The 19,117-nt window shown below is 43.1% G+C and overlaps 1 protein-coding gene across 9 annotated transcripts in view; it reads right to left on the reverse strand.

Moving 5' to 3' along the window:
- Positions 1-19,117, reverse strand: part of PDCD1LG2 (programmed cell death 1 ligand 2) — a 111,637-nt gene that overhangs the window by 65,413 nt on the left and 27,107 nt on the right. For 8 of the 9 annotated variants that reach the window (XM_045042446.1, XM_023242193.2, XM_045042448.1 and 5 more), the window contains 2 exon segments: positions 13,843-14,148; positions 4,940-5,209 (listed from right to left, as the gene is read on the reverse strand). In XM_045042446.1, the coding sequence (XP_044898381.1) occupies positions 4,940-5,209; positions 13,843-14,148 (576 nt within the window). 9 annotated transcript variants of the gene reach the window in all.

Consider the following 19,117-nt stretch of genomic DNA (forward strand, 5'->3'; position numbering starts at 1 on the left):
TCTCTGTTGTAGCAGCTTAGCCTTTATTCTAATACATATTCTTATAAATTATTTTATAATAATTACATGTTACTTAACAATGATATGATGATACAATGGGAAAACTAGGTTTCATCCTCCCCACAGTCCCATGCATTCAAGGAAGCCATGCTTCTTGGTAGAGGCACTATATCCCCCTGCCCCCCCCCCCCCCCGTTTCCATACTTTCTGAGTGCTAAGGACTTAGCAGGCATATTCCATTTAATCCTCACCATCACCCTCTAAGGTATCTGTCATTATTCTTATTCTACAAATGTGAGACCAAGTTCTAGGATGACTCAGTCATATGTTCATGTTCTGAAAGCTACTAGTGGCAGAGAGAGGATTTAAATATCAAGTCTGTTTGATTTCTGAGCCCATGCTCTTGAGTACTGCCAGAGAATCCCCTCCAGGTCTCCTTGGATGGCTTCACTTCCGGCCCCATAAAAATGTTTTTATAGTTATTTCCTGTGTTCCAATCCCATTATATTTCCTCATGAAATGCAACAATGGGCTGAGCAGAGGAAACCCTGTTTCAAAAGGAAAATGGACTCATTGCCCTTTTGTTTCTGATCAAGTTAGGATGTTCAGTCATCCATCCTACAAACACTGGGGCACCTCCCACCACCAGACTCTCATTGCTCTATTTGCTTTATTCACTGACTTCTAGAGAAGTTTGTGATGGGTCACAGAACCAGCAATGAGCAACTCAACTGATGAGAATGACCAGAAAAAGGACAGTCATAAAGCAGCTTAAAATGCCAGGAACCGTGGGAGGATGTGTGACTGGTTATTTGTTGCTGATATTAGTGCTACAAACCAGGGAGTCACTTGACTGCTCTGATCTGGTGGTCCACACAGTCTGTTGGCTGGGATAATGGGACTGTTTTATCAAGGCCAATCCTCCAACCCACTAATCTGACATTAATTGAGCACTTAGTATGGGCAGTGTGTTTTAGCTTAGTATGGGCATACTGTTTTAGCTTTTGCCACAAAGAAGACCCATGTGAACAATTAAAATACAATGAAAGATAAAAGACAAGTATAGTCACAGGCAAACCAAGTCATGGTACAGGTAATCAGTCTTAGAAGAAGAGATAAGGGAAGGACCCCTTGTGCCCTGGGATTATCTAAGCTGCCCTGGAGAGAGGGCAGACTTCAAGGCAGTGAAGAGGGTGAGTAATTATGTTTTCTGTGGAAGAAACTGCCTGAGCAGAGAAATCATGGGGGTGGGAGAGGTGCCAGAAATCTCAGAGAGCACTGGTGAGGAAGGAGAGCTGACCAGAGCCCAGGAACCATGTCAGGAGGTAGTAGCATGAATATAATTCTGGGAAGAATAGGTAAATGTAGGCTGAAAGTCTCTAACTGCATGAAAATCTCTCCGTGCCCTTGCCAGTTACATTTATGAGTGATATCCTAGAAGATCCTGAGCTGATGCAGACCCCACGGGCCTCTCCTGTGATTGTTGACTATTCATTCAGCTACACTGACTTCCATGGAAAGAAGAACCACCTTCATTCATTCATAATTTATCACTGGTTCAAAGTCTCCAGAGGAATGGTCAGTGTGCCCTTCCTACTTCTCCACCGCAAAGAAAAAAAACACTGATGTAATCGGTGGTGCAAAGGCTAGATTCCAGTTATCTCCAAGTTCATCTTACCCAGGCCCCTATTTCCCTGATCCTTCTGGAAAACCACATTCCATCCAAAGTACTGGCCTACACTTAACCAGGCAGGAAATTCCACACAGCAAAGGACAGTTACTCAACAATTCCAAGAAAAATAAATTCCTCTGTGACTGCTAGTATTTAAGCCTCTAAAGCCCTAGTATGAATTAATTGTATCTCAATTTTCATAAGGTGTCAAGTCTCACGATCTGCACTGTGATAAAAAGAGAGGTAGAGAACGTTAAAGACCAGCTTGCCTAATTCACTATTTTTCCTCAAAGTTGACCCTAAAAATGAGGTGTTTCTAATGTCTTCATTTCTACCAAGATTCTTAGCATGACATCTCTCTTTACTGTCTCACTTTCTCAAATCCATTCAGTTAGAGAGAAGCTGGGCTAACCTTAGTGTTGGAATTGGGTAGTAAAGTGTGGATAGATTGGGGGGGGGTTGGTAGAGGGGGTGGCAATGAGAAGGCGGCTGTCCGGCCCTGAAAATTATATCAGGGAGAGTTTTTTCCTCCTGAAGAAAATCCTGGGAAATTAATGATGAGATGGGGATTGAGTCACTTCAAAGTCCTCAGTCCTGCCAGTTCATGATGAAATATAAATTAATTTGAGATAGAGCAGATATCTTTGATGCCCCAGCTTCTATCCTGTCTGTCCCAGCCCTGATTTCAGCCAGGGCTGAATGTGTCTGAATGATGGATGGTTCCAGTCAGGCTCTGATTCACTTCCCCCTGATAGTCTCACCTCAAGCACATGCTGCTTCTGTGCCAGGGTTTCCTCAATGCTGAAGCTTGGTCCTTCTCACTGTTATGTTCAGTGACCCACATGTGGGATTTTTCCTTCTTATCCGCACAAATTTAGGCTCTACTGGATTAAAGGTCCAGCTTCCTAGTGGCAAATGCTTCCATCAAGGGATATGCTCTACTGCATCTAAATTCATAGCTTGAGTTCTACCCATGGGTGGACCAGCAGGCAGAGAAAAGAATTTCTCTACTGACAGAGCGATTAGTCTTGATTACCATGAAGAACGTGAGAGCTGCTACCTAATGCAGGCACAGAAGGTTAGGTCTGGAACTCGGGGATCCATGGATTCTCTGATTTTTGTACTTCCACGTTCAGTAATAACAAAGAAAAGGCAACTGCAGCAAGTCAGTCTGTTCCGGGCAAGGCAACCAAGGGCTCAGTGCCCTCAGGGTTGAAAGCGAGTGTCACCAGCCCACTCCCTGCCCTCACTCCTCTGCTCCATCTGAAGTGCTGAGTGAGGGAGATCTAGAATGTGTGGGGATGAGAGAGAGGACAATGATCGGTTATGGCTTGGCATCCACTTCAGCAGCCAGAACTGTAGCTTGTTCTATGAACTCTTGCGTATGAAATCTTGTGAAGAGATACCATATGGCTTCATGGCTGCCTCCCAGCCTGAAGGCTTAGTCACGGGGCTTATAGGGCAAGGGACAGACTGCTGCAGTGCTGTCTCACTTCCTCTTGGCTTCACCTCTAACTTCAGCCACAGCTCGGGAGAAGTCTGGTGACCTTTGACTTGCTTCATTCACCTCAAATGGGTACTTTGCTTTTTGCCCTGGGATTACTTGACACTACAGGTGCTGGGGGGAACTCACTCAGCCCACATGCATGCATAGATCCCAGCATGGAGTGCACAGTCCTGCAGACTGCTGTCAACCAACAGGGGTGAAAGGAGATGACCTCCACCTGAAGTGCTTTGAGTGAGCATCGTGGGAGGCTGTCTGTACACTTCCCAGGTGGTCTTTGGGTATTTGAGCTCCCGTTTTGCTGATAGCAACAACTTCAATTCTTGCTTCTGGTCTGAATCTCCTAGGCCTCCCATCCCTGCTCCCTGAGGCCACCACCTAAATACTGGCATGCCACACGAGCTCCTATCGGAGGCTCTGTTTTGTCTAACTAAGAAAAAGGGCAAAAAGTGGAATATAATGACAATATTAAAGTTTCTATAAATTATGTCAAATTTAAGCAGTGCTAGGGACTGCCCTTTATTCGGAGATTATATCCTTTGCTGGTACGGTAGCAGAATAATGGCTCCCTCAAAGATGTCCATGTTCCAATATCTGAAACCAGCGAACGTGTTACCCCACAGGCAAAAAGGGATTTTGCGGATGTGATTACATTAAGGACCTTGAAATGGGAAAATTAACCTGAATTATCAGGTTGGGGGAAGGCGTCTAATGCAATTACAAGGGTCCCTACAAGGTGGAAGAGGGAGGCAGGAGAATTAAAGAAAGATGTGATGACAGAAGCAGACGTCTGAGGGATGCAGCTGGTGGCTTGGAAGGTGGAAGAAGGACCATGAGCCAAGGAATGCAGAAGCTAGAAAAAACAAGAATATAATTCTCCCTTAGAGCCTCTGCAATCCTGTCGCCACTTTGACTAAAGCCCAGGGAAGCCCATTTGGGATTTCTGATTTTCAAAGGTGTAAGCTAATAAATTCATGTTGTCTCAAGCCCACAAAGTTTGCAGCAGTTTGTTAGATGGGGCAAGAGGAACCTTATGATGAGCTTGGTGAGAAGGTGACCCGTCTCTTAGGGAAGAATTTTGATACTAGGTGTAGAGTTGCTCTTATTTGGCAAATGGATGTTCTTACCCAGCAACTACAAAATAAAACAGACTCCCAAATTGTTTGAAATTTCCCTGGTGTATGAAGTTCTGAAGTATGGGGCACAGAGCCATCAGCAAAGGCTCTGAAAGATTTTACAAAAGGCCAGCTTTCCTTGAAAACCCCACACCCACCTGAGTGTCAGCAGAGCCAGCAGAGTCACATTTATTCTGCTGACTCTCTAGGCACCGTGCCCGAATTACAGTGATTAGCTTTCATGCTGGCTATTATCTGTTTCCTCTTCAGATTCACCCTCTGCACTTCAACACTGGGTTCTGAGCTCTGAGAGGTTGGCCTTTTTGAAACACATCAGTGGGACTCCCTTGTTCTCTGACTCGCAGCTGGATGCGCGGATGAGAGGCACAGGCAGGAGCCTGGAGGCTGGGGGGAGTGTGAGGTTGGGGTATTTGTTTCCCTGGCTTCCATCCGGGAACCACCCCAACAGTAGCAGTCACTCCTCTGACTGTTGAAGCCCCAGGGTCTGGCAATAACCTTACTCGCTTCTCTAGATCCTGACCACACCTCCACAAATAGACTTTTTATTACGTTATCCTCCAATTACTCATTCTGAGTATGCCATCTACTTCCTGACTACTGGATTCGGGAAGGGTGGGCTGCTCTTACCATGAGGGTCTATGACGGCTGAAGTAAGTTCTTTCACGTTAGCATTCCAGAACACACAGCTCACATTTCTGCCGGGGTGTGGCTTTAGTCGCAGAACACTGGTGACCCGGTAGAGGCCTTCAGAGGTCTTGGTGTGGCTGGTGTTGGCAGGGACGCTGATGTTTGGCCAGGACACTTCTGCCAGGGGATAACCTTCAGCCTGGCAGGTGAGCTGTACCTCATCTACCCCTGGGATCTTAAGGATATGAGTGTTTATTTTCTTGTAGGAAGCTGGATAATACAAAAAGAAAAAGAAGTAAGTTTTTCTTTTCTGATTCCTAGAGATCTCCGTACTCACTGCCATGTGAAATGGCTAAAATTATCATTATCAATATTAAGTAATTATGCTTTTAATTTTGTAAACATTTCCTGTGTCCCAGATATCATGCTACTGACATCGAAGGATTTCATTTTTATAATATAACAAAAATGGTGTTGTTGGTATTCCCAATTTTTGTTGGAGGTAACTGAAGCGAGTGAGGTTGAGTATTTTGCCCAGAGTCACAAGGCTTTAATAATTGCTGGAGCCAACATCTGCACATTGGAAGTTTGATTCCAAGTCTCAACAGTGCTTTCCACTATCACACTCTGTGGCTTCCTGTATTCCTGTAAATTATCTTACAACCGGGGACTGGAGAAAAGACAGAAGGTGGTTAAATGAAATCACTAGATAACCCCCACATTCTTGTTTTACTTGGTGCTTCTTCCAACATCTTTTCAGAAGAAAACTTTCTTCCCACTTCCCCATTTCCTCCCTTCTCTATGAAATTAGGAGGAGAAAAAAATAAAGACCTAGATTCTACCTATAAAGAGTTAAGAATTAGTTATATTACTTACTTATCCTGTACAACACACACACACACACACACACACACACACACACACACACCTATGTATAGTGTATGCTGAGTGAATTAATCCAAAGTGGCTCCCTACCCTCTAAAAAACTGAGATCTAAAATGCATACAAATGACATCGAAAGCAATAAGACACAAGGACAAATTGTTATCTTAGATGATAGCCCAAAATAAAGACATATTAACAACATATGCAGATACCAGGGAGTATGGAAAGTAATCTGTTGGGTTTTTGGTGAAGGGAAGTGGAAATGAGTACTAACTTCCATTAGCTAGGAAATTTTTAAGAAACAGAATTTTGATACAATCTTTGTGTTTGTGGCTCAGGTGTGATGAAACCATTTTTTTCTTACTGTTGGGAGGAGTATCAACAGGCACACCCATGCTGAAAAGCAATTTTACATTAAAATCATGAGGACGGCCCTGTGGAAAACATCAAATGTGTATGAGGTAGTAAGTGCTTTCTAGGTGCTAATAAGCTTCACGCTGTGTGATTTCACGTACTGGGGAAGGGGGAGGAATGTTCAGGCCCCTCTCCACAGTTTTGCCCCTTGAGTACTTCCCTTTGTGTCTCTGTGTTGTGAGTTGCTAATTTGATTAGTTATAGCCAAAGACGCTCACGGGGTCACTGTTCACTGCGGTGAGTGACCTCATCTGGAAGCGTGGTTCACTGTCTGTGGGCCTCTCTTGAAGTTCTTGTCTCCATGTAGTAAAGCATACTCAGTTGGGCCTACTGACCTGCCTGCCTCAAAAAACTCTGAAATCTTCCTGGCTCACAGTATTCCAGCTTCTGCTTGTGACTGGGTGGGTGGGATGGACTTTATCATCCATGAGGCTGGATAGATGAGTAATTTTAGGGTCTGTTCGGCAAACATGGACTCTAAGTTAGGATGGGGGTGCAGGAAAAAAGAGGCCCTTATTCTAAGTCATGTTCTCCAGTGTAAATCACCAGAGAAGCCTTAAAGTACCGAGAGGGGAAGGGAGAAAGTCATGTGCTCATCCAGTTACTAATTTAACAAATGGAGTTCATTTCCCATTTGGCTATTGGTTCTTGTGCGTAGAGCTCACCTGGTCAAGGACTTGGACCAGGGGTCCAAGGAGAGGAACAGGGGTGAGTGGCTCTAAAACCTGATTCTATCTCCTTGACACACATTATCCCAGTTAAACTCTCCAAGGACCCTATGAGGTAGGTAAAATTCAAAACAGCTGGAATCTGGGCTAGGTAGAGGGACTTGAACTCATGCCAGTCGTGGCCACATTATTCTGAATTCTGCATTGGAATGGATGATTCTCTCTGTAATTGCAAAAGTCTGGGGATAGAGCAATAGACACAGGAAGGGGGGAGGGACATGTTTTCCCAGGGGGAATTAGGGGCACACGGAACTAGTGGAAGATGAGGAGAAGCAGGTTTTGAAGCATCCTGCTGAGGAGTTGAACCGGTTAGACCTACCAGTGTCCTTGAAGCCAATTTTGATCTATCTCTAGCAATTCAATAGTATTTGAAGCATGAATTTTTGAGGACTCACCTTATCTCTCATTTCATGTTATTTACCTACACGTATTTTCCTTTGGTTTGATGTCCTCTTATAATCATTTCATCCTATTTTGGTGTAGATTATTTCTGTAAGTTCTGGGGTCTTTGGGGGGATGGAGAAGAATAAATGGGTTCATAGCAGCAATGTGTTGCATATGAAGGTGTGGCTGGTTCCTGCAGGATAGCTCAGAACAAGAAGCCAGTTTGAGGGCCAGGTTGAGAGGTGGTTTCAGAGGTCGGGGGGCCAGGAATCGGGAGGTAGCCTGAGGCTATAATGTGGGATATACAAATGAGGAAGCAGATGAGAGAGATGTTCACTTAAAAGAACCAGCAAGGTTTGGGGAAAGAATGGGAGCCCACAGCCTGCATGTTTACAACATTAAAGACACCTCCACAGCCTCATGCATATTTGGGAAGTGGCCGAAAATATATTATTAGCAACACACAACAGGGAAGCTGGACTAAGGGAGATATTCTTCGGAAAAGATGAGTAAATTTTAGAATTTCAGAGATGAAAGTCATCTTAAAGTTAAAAATAGTCCAACTTCCTACTCTGCAGTTGTTGGGTGTAAGTTTTGTATGTGTCAGTTAGGCCAAGATGGTTGTGTTTACTGAACCCTTCTATTTTGTTTTTTGTTTATCCATTATAGTAGAGATGAGTTGAAATCTCCAAACATGACTGAGGATTTATTTCTCCTTTAGGTCTGTTTTATTTTTGTTTTATATGTTTCGAAGCTATGTTGCTAGATGTACACACATTAAGGATTGTTATGTCTCCCTGTTGTCTTGACTTTATCTTTATGAAATGTCCCTTTTTATCTTACTAACACTTTTCTGATATTAGTAACCTGCTAGATAACTAACTTTGGGCAAAATACATCGATTAATGGAAGCTCCTACTTTCAGGAGTAGCCATTACCATGATTAGACAATAAGAAAGCTAAACTTTCATTGGAAAGATCATCCTTCTGCCAAGCCAAACTTTGCTTCTGGGCAGCTTCAACCCATTGGTAATTGCCTGGTTTAATAAGACAACATGGGGGCAGCATAGTAGACAGAAGTCTGAAAGGTCTGACTATGCTGAGCCAAGGGCTGGTTACATGACCTGTCGAGCCTTCTGGTTGTACAATAATACTTATCCTTAACAGAGGTGTTAGGATGATTGAATGACTTAGATGCCTAGAATATAGCAAAAACTCGGTTAATGTTAGCAATTATTATTCACTGTTGCATATGATCCTTCGGGTGTTTGAAGATAACTGGCAAGATTCCATATCGTCTTTGACTTCTGGGTAAAACATGGCTACTTCCTTCAACCCTATCTCAGAGGACAGTTTTCAGACCAGACTTGGATTCACTTTGTTTGCCAGTATAACATGACCTATATTCCAGACTTTACCTAAGCAGCACAAAGTATAGTGGGACTAATTACTTCCTATGTGTGGAGCACATTTTAGGCCCAACACAGGGTTTTAATACAGTCTAAGGTCATGAGATCAATTTTACTAAATGAATGATCTAGGAGACTCCTGCAGGCTATCTCCCCAGGCTCCTGACAGCCAATAGGAGGCATGGTGGGAAGACTGGAGGGCAAGCGGGAGGGAGAAGTCGGGGTATTTCTCCCCTATGCTCTATGCTATAGGGGCCTCTCCACCAGCACCCACATCTCTTCCTCTGCTCCTGCTACCACTGGATGGGCCCGTTGTGGTTCTAGCGTCTGTAGAATGACCTTGGCCTCTGAACTCCAGTACTCCTGCCTTCCCCCTCTCCCTCCAGTCCAGGGCGGGCAACAGCTTCTTGCTCTTTCTAATTGCCAATTTGCCACACTGTTCCCAGGTTGGCTGTTCAGTCTGTTCCATCAAAAGAATTGCTATTTTCTGATTGAAATTTCTACCGGTTTAAATGGTTTTTGCTTCCCTGGTCGTCTCTCACTATATGATTCCTATGCTACTGGCAACTCTAGCATTTCTGAAATAAAGAGAAAGCTGCACATTGTATTATCTGCTCTATCATAATGATAGTAATTAAGGTGAAAAAATATAGTTTTACAAATACCTCGGTCTTAACAGAACACAGGCGGGTTTGTGGTAATTGCTGAAATAAATCTTTTAGGCTTGCTCCCAATTTGTCTGTTAAATGAGCTGCAGAGGAACTTCAGGTTAAATAGTTTGTAAGTCGCAGGCACTTTTCCTCATTTCAGAATTCGGGACATTGTTTTCTTAATTAACTCCAGCTTTCCTTATTACCCTTTTGTTTCCCCAAGTGGGGAAAGGCACTGAAAGGAGAGATTTAGCCCTATTAGTAAGTGTCTGAAGCAAATGCTTTCTCTAGGTCCAGAGGCTGTCATTATCTTTTCCAGGCTGCATCACTTCCCTTGGGCTGTTCCCCCCCACCCCACCCATGCCCTTTGTCTTGCCCTCCTTAGGGTGAAGGCCATTGTGAGAGAAAAATGGAAGCCTTGCCACCTCCTTCCTCGACTTGCTCAAGCTGTATGCCCATGGAGCTTGGGCTTTTTCACCGGTTGGAAACACTTCCGTGAGCCTCAGCCTGTTCTGGGGGTTGGCCGTCTCCCATCCCCATCTCCCACCCTGCCTGGAGACTTCAGGCTGCTCTGACTCTTGTGTTCTTACGACTTGTTCTGGGACTGTCTGGGATCCTTTGCATAGGCCAGTTCTCAACCTGAGGGCGCAAGCCCTGGCCTCTCTGGCCTCTCGGGGTCATGGCGCTCTTCTCTTAGGCCATGCTCCCTGACCTCCCTCGGACAGGTTACTCACAGTCCTGTAGTGGCAGCCTTCCCCTTCAGAAACCTCTCTTCTGGACTCTCGAGCCACTCTGCCTAGTATTGACTTACCTGTACTTTTGAAGTTAGCTCTCTTTTCACTGTATTTCATATGAAATATTGCCTGGACGTCCAAGAAGTTGCTATAAACCTGTTTTCAAGTTTATGCCATAGATGAGGCATTTTAAGGAAAAAGCACATCCTTCCTCTAGTCCTGTTTCGTTGAAGCAAATCCTTACTAAGGTCCCAAATCTCCCCTGCTTTCTCCAGAGACCCCCTGATCAGGTTAGAATACTCTCAGCTGACGGTCTTCAGCTTTTCCTGTTATTGCTTGCATTCCTTCTAAAAGGACTTGGATGCAGTACGCCCCTTCTCACACGTCTTAGGTCGGTTCTTAAAAATTTTCCTAAGTTTCGGGGTGCCTGGGTGGCTCAGTCGGTTGAGCGTCCAACTTCGGCTCAGGTCATGATCTCTCAGTTCTTGAGTTCGAGCCCCGCGTCGGGCTGTGTGCTGACAGCTCAGAGCCTGGAGCCTGCTTCGGTTTCTGTGTCTCCCTCTTTCTCTGACCCTCCCCCATTCATGCTCTGTCTCTCTCTGTCTTAAAAATAAACAAACATTAAAAAAAAATTTAAAAAAATTTTTTTCCTAAGTTTCTATATTGGAAAAATAGATTATGTTTAGCATTTTGTAAATATTTATATTTTAAGTAAAACAATGATTTGACTCTTACAGATGTATCTAATGGTGTCTAGAGGGCAAAAGATAGCTAGATATCTTTTATACACGCCACCATCTGTGGAAAAATATATACAGAAATTCTCCTCTAATGGTCCGAGCTTTACACGGTTTCTCTTTCACACTGTGTCATTCTGTGACCCTCCGCTCCCATGCCACTTTTTATGCAGGATTTTATCCTAACGCAACATGTTTGGAAGTTCTTTTATTGATTATCCTTATGTTTCTTTGCAACAACAAAATACATCTCGCTCTTGAGGGTCGTTTTTTTCCTTGTGATCACGAGGCTTCAAGTGTTCATAGTTTTCCTGTGCACTGAAATCTAATTTCTGAGGCACCTGGGTGGCTCAGTTGGTTAAGCAACCAACTTCAGCTCAGGTCATGATCTGGCATTGGTGAGTTCGGGCCCCGCATCAGGCTCTGTGCTGACAGCTTGGAGCCTGGAGCCTGCTTCAGATTCTGGGTCTCCCTCTCTCTCTGCTGCTCCCCTGCTCATGATCTGCCTGTCTGTCTCTCTCTCTCAAAAATAAATAAAAACATTTAAAATACTAAAAAAAGGAAATCTCATTTCTATTATTATCAGCACATGTAAGATCCAAATGTAAAAATGGTGATAATGATTAAGCATAACAGGGCAAGTTGACTAGAAATGTATCTCTTAATAGGATGGACGGGGTTCTCTTTTTCAACTTGTCCAGTTATCTGAGGATGTATATGACTTTGTGGTTGGAATGAGGCAAGGGTAAGCATCGGTTCTATTTCTGACTTTCCATTTTTGTGGCAAGAAGGGCTTACTCATGTGAATAACTAAGTGGGAGTAGAAGCAGTTTTGTTATAGGAATGTCACTTCATTATGATTTACATGGAAAAAAACTATTTCATTTTTTGCTATCATCTATTAACTCTATTAGGGCCTTCTCCAAATTTGTTGAACACAGAACTTGATATCACTTATTTTTCAGAAGTATTTATTAGTCTTTAAAGTTTGATATGGTATCAATATTTCTAATCGCTCTTTTGGTCAGTGCCATGTTTTTCTATGCCCCAGGGCAATGCACCATATTCACAATGGGTGAGAGGCACACTTTTTATGAAGTGGAAGAAGGCAATGATCAAAGAGGAAGTGTTTTAGGGGAACCCCAAGAGACTTGCCTGGAAGGCGTATTCTCAGGCACACTCAATTTGGGGAAAGAGCAGTTGGGGAAGATTAGGAATTAGAAACTCATTTCCTAAAACTGTCTTCATATATCCATATACCTTAGTATAGCTTTCGTATATCCATCTACCTTAGTTCAAAGACCATCAATGATTTAAAGAATAAATAATTCGGATTTAAGGAATTAACCTGTTCCACACCTGAGTCATCCCTGAGCTAGGTGATGAAGCTGGCAGAGTGGCTTTCCAGGAACGAAGGGCAGCCTTCAATTGGACAGAAAGCGTGAAATGACTGGCCCCCAATTGCCCAGAGACCCTAGATGCATTACAGCACTTAAGTAGAGATTAACAAACGTGGAGTCAGGGAGTGAGGGGTGAAGATACTGAACACGTTAGGAGAGCATGACAATGTAGAGCCCTCTTTCTTCCCATTAATTGAACTCAGGCTAACTTCAAAGTTGTAGCGTTCATTCCAGTTCTGGATGTAGGAAATGCAGTGAAGGTGGAAGTCAGTTACATCCAGGCACATGACTTTCCTGATGACTTATTGATGTCTGAGATGAGAGGAGGTCTTTAAACCCACTCCCTGGACACTCACCATGTGCCAAGCACCATGCTCAGTTCTCTATGTTCATTATCTCAATTTTTACAATAATCCTATGTGGTAGGTGCTACTACTGTTATTGTTTTACAAATAAGAAAAATGTGAGATTGTGAAAGGTAAAATAACCTGCCCAAGGCCACAGGTGGAAACAACATTCACCCTTATGTCTAACCCTTCTAGTTTGTCCTTCTTTACAGATCATAAAGTTACAACTTTGCTGCCAAGGTCAATGGTCTTTAGGGACCAAAGTCTATGGACTTTCCAGAAGACAGAACAGATCCTCTGAGGCCTAATGGGTGAGATTGGAAGGGGACAGAGAAAAAACCCAGAGCAGTCCGGGCAGGATGAAAAACACAAGCTGATGAACAGAGCCAAATCTGTTGTTCTTTTATGGTCTTTTCCAAGATGACCTTTTCCAGAACAAACATGAACTTGAAGATTCTCTTCGGATTTAGGTTCTTGGCTTGTATCGGGGTAAGGAGAGCCCTTAACCTAGAGGAATGGCGACAGCTATTGACTTAACGGGGCTCCCCCAGCCTACCCACTTGACTTCTCTGGACTTTAGCTGCTTCATCTGCAATAGGTGAAGCTTGGACAAGAGCAGTGTTTTCCAAACTTCTTAAACTGTGACCCAGAGTGAGCAAAAATATTTTACATCACAAACCAACCAACACACACACACACACACACACGCACACACACACACCTCTGAAACAAGAGTGTCACAAGACAACACTCAGCCCTACTATGTGATGCCTTCTGATCTATTCATTTTGCTCATTCATTTTATTGGGAAAAAGACACCTACCTGGTTGCTACTCACTAAATTGATACTTCCATCCATTAATGGTTGGCAAACATGGCTTAAAAAACTCTGGACCAGAGGAATGAGCTTCTCTCAAAGAGGAGCTTAACAATCAGGTCAGTGTTGTTCCTTTGGAGGACTGTGGGCAAGGCAGGGCTTAGCTTTGGTGTCCTCCCGCCTTTCAGGGATGCATTTCCTGCCTTCCCTCCAGACCCACATTATTCTTGCAATTCCTGCCCCTATTTCCCCTCACCTCAGCTGCGTTACACTCAGAGATTAAAAAATACTTCTGCGCAGGTGCTTCTGTTCTAAGACTGCCCGGTCTCCTTGTAACCATCTCCCAGTTTTTGCTTGTGCCGATGCCTCCAAAGATTCTCGTCCTTGAAACTACTCACCTTTGACTTTCAGAGTCAGGTACTTGTAGTCCCCGGCGACCCTATAGATGATCAGGCAGCGATACTGTCCTGCATCACTCACTTGCACCCGAGGGATGTGGAATAAGGCCTTCCCCAGAGACAGATGCTCCTCCAGCAAAGTGGCTCTTTCACTGTGCAAAGATGTATTGTTTTCCACCTTCTGCAGACTGGCCCTTAAGTCCTTGAGTTCCACATGACCTTCAGTGTCAAAATTACACTCCAGGGTCACATTGCTGCCGTAGTCTACTGTGTATAGTTCCTGGGAGACCATCACTGTGAATAAAGCTGAACAGAACACAAAACATTCTCCCATTGTCTGCCTTCACATTTCAGTTCCGTGCACAGTGGGAGCTGAGGAGACCCATCACACCCCCATTTTCCAGGAGACACCTGTCACGCATTGGGCAGTCCTTTGGGCTCTTTCTCTGCTGTGCCCTATTCTATCTGGGCAAGAGTGGAATTCTGGATCCACTGTTGTGAGGTAGTTCTCTTCTCTCAACCCTCCACAACTGTGGAGCTGATGGCTCGCCTGTCAGCTATTACCCAGACTCATTTTCTCCATATGGATCAAATTATATCATTCTCTGCCAAATACTACCTCCCCTCACAAGTGATAGTAATAGTAACAGCTATCATTTGTTGAGTTCTTAGTATATGCTAGGCATCTGCTAACACACAGTCTCATTTTGTCCTCCCAGGAATCCAGCAAGGTAGAGCCATCCTCTTTTTAGAAAATGAAACTGAGGCACAGAAAAGTAGCCAGGATCAGACCCAGGTATGTCTCTAGTGCCCTCACCCATTGCATCATACAACCCCATTGGAGAAGTTTATTTTCTGTCAATAAGGAGAAGAGAGGAATAGAATTAATATTTAGTGTATGCCTATTATGCACCAGGCACTGTGCTAGGCTCGTTATTATTATTATTTTTTTTAATGTTTATTTATTTTTGAGACAGAGAGAGGCAGAGTGTGAGTGGGGAAGGGGCAGAGAGACAGGGAGACACAGAATCTGAAGCTGGCTCCAGGCTCTGAGCTGTCAGCACAGAGCCTGATGTGGGGCTCAAACTCACGGACTATGAGATCATGACCTGAGCCAAAGTCGGATGCTTAACCGACTGAGCCACCCAGGCACCCCAAGTGCTAGGTTATAACTATGCCACTTAATCCTGAAAATATAACCATGAAATATGTATTATTATTACTGTTTTATAGTTGAAGAAACTGGCTCAAAGTGATTCACTCTAGGACATACAATTAGTAAAGTTAAAATTTAGAGCCAGTTAGATATTTGACTTAAAAATCAATACTTTCTACTGCAAAGGTATTTCCCAAAATATGAGGCACCTACGAAGTACATGAAATAATTTTATCTAGGGTAGAATTAAGGCCTAAAGGGAACTGAATTACCCAGAGAGAAATGTATTTCCTCTTCAATTCTACTTCAGTCTTTCAAACAACATATAATTTGCAATTAGACTCTCACACCTCCAACAATCGCTATTTCTTCTTTTAATAAAACAGGAAGTTCCCAGGCAGATACTGTAGATCTGGGTAGAATTTAATAACACTACTTTTGTTGCACTTGTTTTTGTTCATATCCTCTATTTACCAGTAACAGTGATACTATACTGGTTTTCCATTTATCACAGGGGTATACCATTTTGTTCAAAAAATTAAAGCTGAGTTGATTTAAAGAATCCCATAAAAACAATAGCATGAAGAGTGGTAAAGCAAAGCAAAATGAACGAAGGTGGTGTATGCATGGATAAAGTGTGGGCAACTGTAGAAAATTATGCTGCCTCCATCATTAACGGATGTATATTCATTATGACCGAGGTGCAGCAAGATCTTAAAGTCATTTCTGAATCCTGACAAAAGATTAGACAAAACTGTATTCAGGAGAGCTTCCTTCATTCATCCATTAATTTGATTAGTCAAAACATCCATTCAACACATCCTTGGGGATGGCATCTAAGCAGATGCTACTCAAGGAGTTTTTACCATTATAAAAAGTGGTACAGTGAGAGCATGGGATTTAGTGACAGATGAACCTTGACTAGTATTGAGACTATGAGTGCTTTGATCTTGAACATGTCATTTAGCTCTGTGAGTCTTTGCTTCTTTATCTATACAGGTGTAAGGTTAGAATCTGCATCTAAGTATTGTGGGGGAAAACTAGGCAAAATAGCACATATGAAGTGCCTTATTTTGGCAGGTAGCAGGCAGTCCGTAAACATCAGTTCCTTTCTTTTGTACCATGTTTTAATTCTTAGGGAAGTGGTAATCCACCTATGCAATACATGGCCTTTCTTTATTGACCACGATATTTTATCAACCAGGACAGCCCATTCCCTGACCATCTTGGGCAACAGATTTTACAGTATATGTAAATTGTGGGTTTCCTGTTGCTTGAAGGATTCACATGGCAATTTCTCTTCTGACTTGAGTTTCTCCTTCTACTCTCCTGCAAGACTTTGAAGGCAGTGACCAGGTTGAGTCTGTTGTGGTATCTCCAGTGCCTAGCACATACTAAGTTCCAGTTAAAGGCAAATAAATGACAGAAAGAGGGAGAAGAAGAAGAAAGGACAAGCCTAACCATACTCACTTCTGTTTTCCTCTCATCAAACTGCAACTTACCCAAATTGCACAGACTGTCATTCTTAATCATCACACAGCAAACTTGATAGTTATGCACAAAACTTGACATTTATCGAAAATGATTGGCAAGTTTATATCTTGCCTCCAAACCCGATTTCAACCATGACCAGAACATGAAGGTGACTTTCTAACACTGCTAGAGTTCATATCTGCCCAGCATTCTGTGGTGCAGGATGGGGCGGGGGCAGGTGTATAACATGAGGGCCTCTCTGTAAAACACTGCTAATCGCACCTGCATTTGCTTGGACAGATTGAGAAGACTCTGGAATGACACGTGTGGAAAGAGAGTTGTGCTTCTGAATTTCCTGCATGATTCCATTTCATGAAACCCACTGAACACCTGAGAGTAATACCTCTCACCCTGGGTCTCCATAATAGGACCCTCTTAAGGGTCCTCTTAAGGGTAGACCCCTTGATGATGGGAACCATCTCCAAACTTTGAGTTATGAAGTCCCCCTATAACCAAGACAGAGCTATCTGCTATCAAATGCACTCTGGCCTGAAGAGTACTATTTACTGATTCTTTCACCAAATGCATAGTAACCATCTTCTGTGCGCCAGATGCAGGGGTTTACTCTTACTCTCCTTCTGTTATCTTATTACACGTGATAAAGCAGGAAACAGGGAAGAGAAATGGGGCTTGCGAGAAAGTTCAGTCCCTGAATCTGAGATATAACAAGTGTCAGAAGACTTTGGGTGTTGCCTCTATTGAATTTATTTAACAAATTTATTTACCACACTTAGGCTTTCTTCTCATGACAGAGAGAGACAGTCTGTAACTTCCTCTGGAACTCCCCATAGCAGAGGGCAGAACTCCCCTCTTTACGCTCTGGGCCTTTGACAAAAATCCATTTTCTGCTTGCTTCTCTCCTCTGCCTTATACAGGGTGTGTGTGCAGGGGCTGTGGCATAAAGTACGTTACCTCTTAGGCAGGTGAACAGTTTTCGGCTTATGTTCACAGGAGGAAAGAGCAATTAGCAAACATGAATCAAATATCTGATGGCCCAGGGTAACTGGAGGATGAGTTCTTATTTGGTGTGGTTTTGTCTCAAAGCATCTAAGACATGCAAAGCTTTGAGCTTGATTATCACATAAAAATGAGTTTAGGAAATGAAATACACGTTTAAAATCCTAAATTATTCTTGCTTATTGTAAATTGCAGAGGAGGTAAGAACATGCTTGCAAACAACTGTGTGAAGATATTTTTCTCAAGCCTCGATGCACAGCAGAATCACTAAGCAGAGTGCCTCAGCTCTGGCCGTCATTGGAATCACCTGAAAGACTTTTTTTTAAAAATACCAGGCCCCACCTTGGATCCTTTATTTTTATTTATTTATTTATTTTAATATATGAAATTTATTGTAAAATTGGTTTCCATACAACACCCAGTGCTCCTCCCAAAAGGTGTCCTCCTCAATACCCATCACCCACCCTCCCCTCCCTCCCACCCCCCATCAACCCTCAGTTTGTTCTCAGTTTTTAACAGTCTCTTATGCTTTGGCTTTTTTCCACTCTAACCTCTTTTTTTTGTTTTTTCTCCTTCCCCTCCCCCATGGGTTCCTGTTAAGTTTCTCAGGATCCACATAGGAGTGAAAACATACGGTATCTGTCTTTCTCTGTATGGCTTATTTCACTTAGCATAACACTCTCCAGTTCCATCCATGTTGCTACAAAGGGCCATATTTCATTCTTTCTCATTGCCACATAGCACTCCATTGTGTATATAAACCACAATTTTTTTTATCCATTCATCAGTTGATGGACATTTAGGCTCTTTCCATAATTTGGCTATTGTTGAGAGTGCTGCTATAAACATTGGGGTACAAGTGCCCCTGTGCATCAGCACTGCTAGGAATTTACCCAAGGGATACAGGAGTACCACCTTGGATCCTGTAAATATAAATTCTAATTCTTTTGTGAGGCCAGCATCAATTTTAAAACAAAATTTCCTTGAGAGCTTCTAATGTGTAGAGGTATTGAGAACCACTGGTTAGATCAATAAAACACCTGCACACACAAACGCCTTTTATTGTCCTGCCTTTCAAAGTGCCCTCAGCTTTACCTCGGAGCAAGTTAGGAATTTAGAATCTCAAGCGGTGCCTCCGACTAGAGAAGCAGACTCTGCACTCCAACAAAGTTGAGTTGAGTCATGTCAACATTCGTGTCTGGGAAACAAGAGTTCTAACAGTAGCCCGCGTTTGGACTGTTACTGGGAAGCAGAGAGATCGCTAACATTTATTGAACACAATGAGCCAGACACTGAGCTAACCTTTACATCAGCATCTCATTTGATGTTCCCCAAACTCTGCAAGGTGGGAGTTACCATGCCTGTCTTATGATGGGGAAATGTAGGCTTACAGAAGTGATACCACTTGCCCAAGATCAAAGAATGGCAGCTCATGGAGTGGGGATTTCAGCTCAGATCTCCGTGTCTTGAAAGGCTGTGCTAACAACTCTCCAGATATGACTATATATCCACTGGCGTGTATACAACACATCCACAAATGACATGGATACACTTTTCAGCTTTATGATAACAAAAATATATTTTCTTTCTCTGTGTGTATGTCTGTGCACGTGTACTTATTTCTGGGTT

The sequence above is a fragment of the Felis catus genome, chromosome D4 (genome assembly GCF_018350175.1).
Source record: "Felis catus isolate Fca126 chromosome D4, F.catus_Fca126_mat1.0, whole genome shotgun sequence".
Classification (NCBI taxonomy): Eukaryota; Metazoa; Chordata; class Mammalia; order Carnivora; family Felidae; genus Felis; species Felis catus.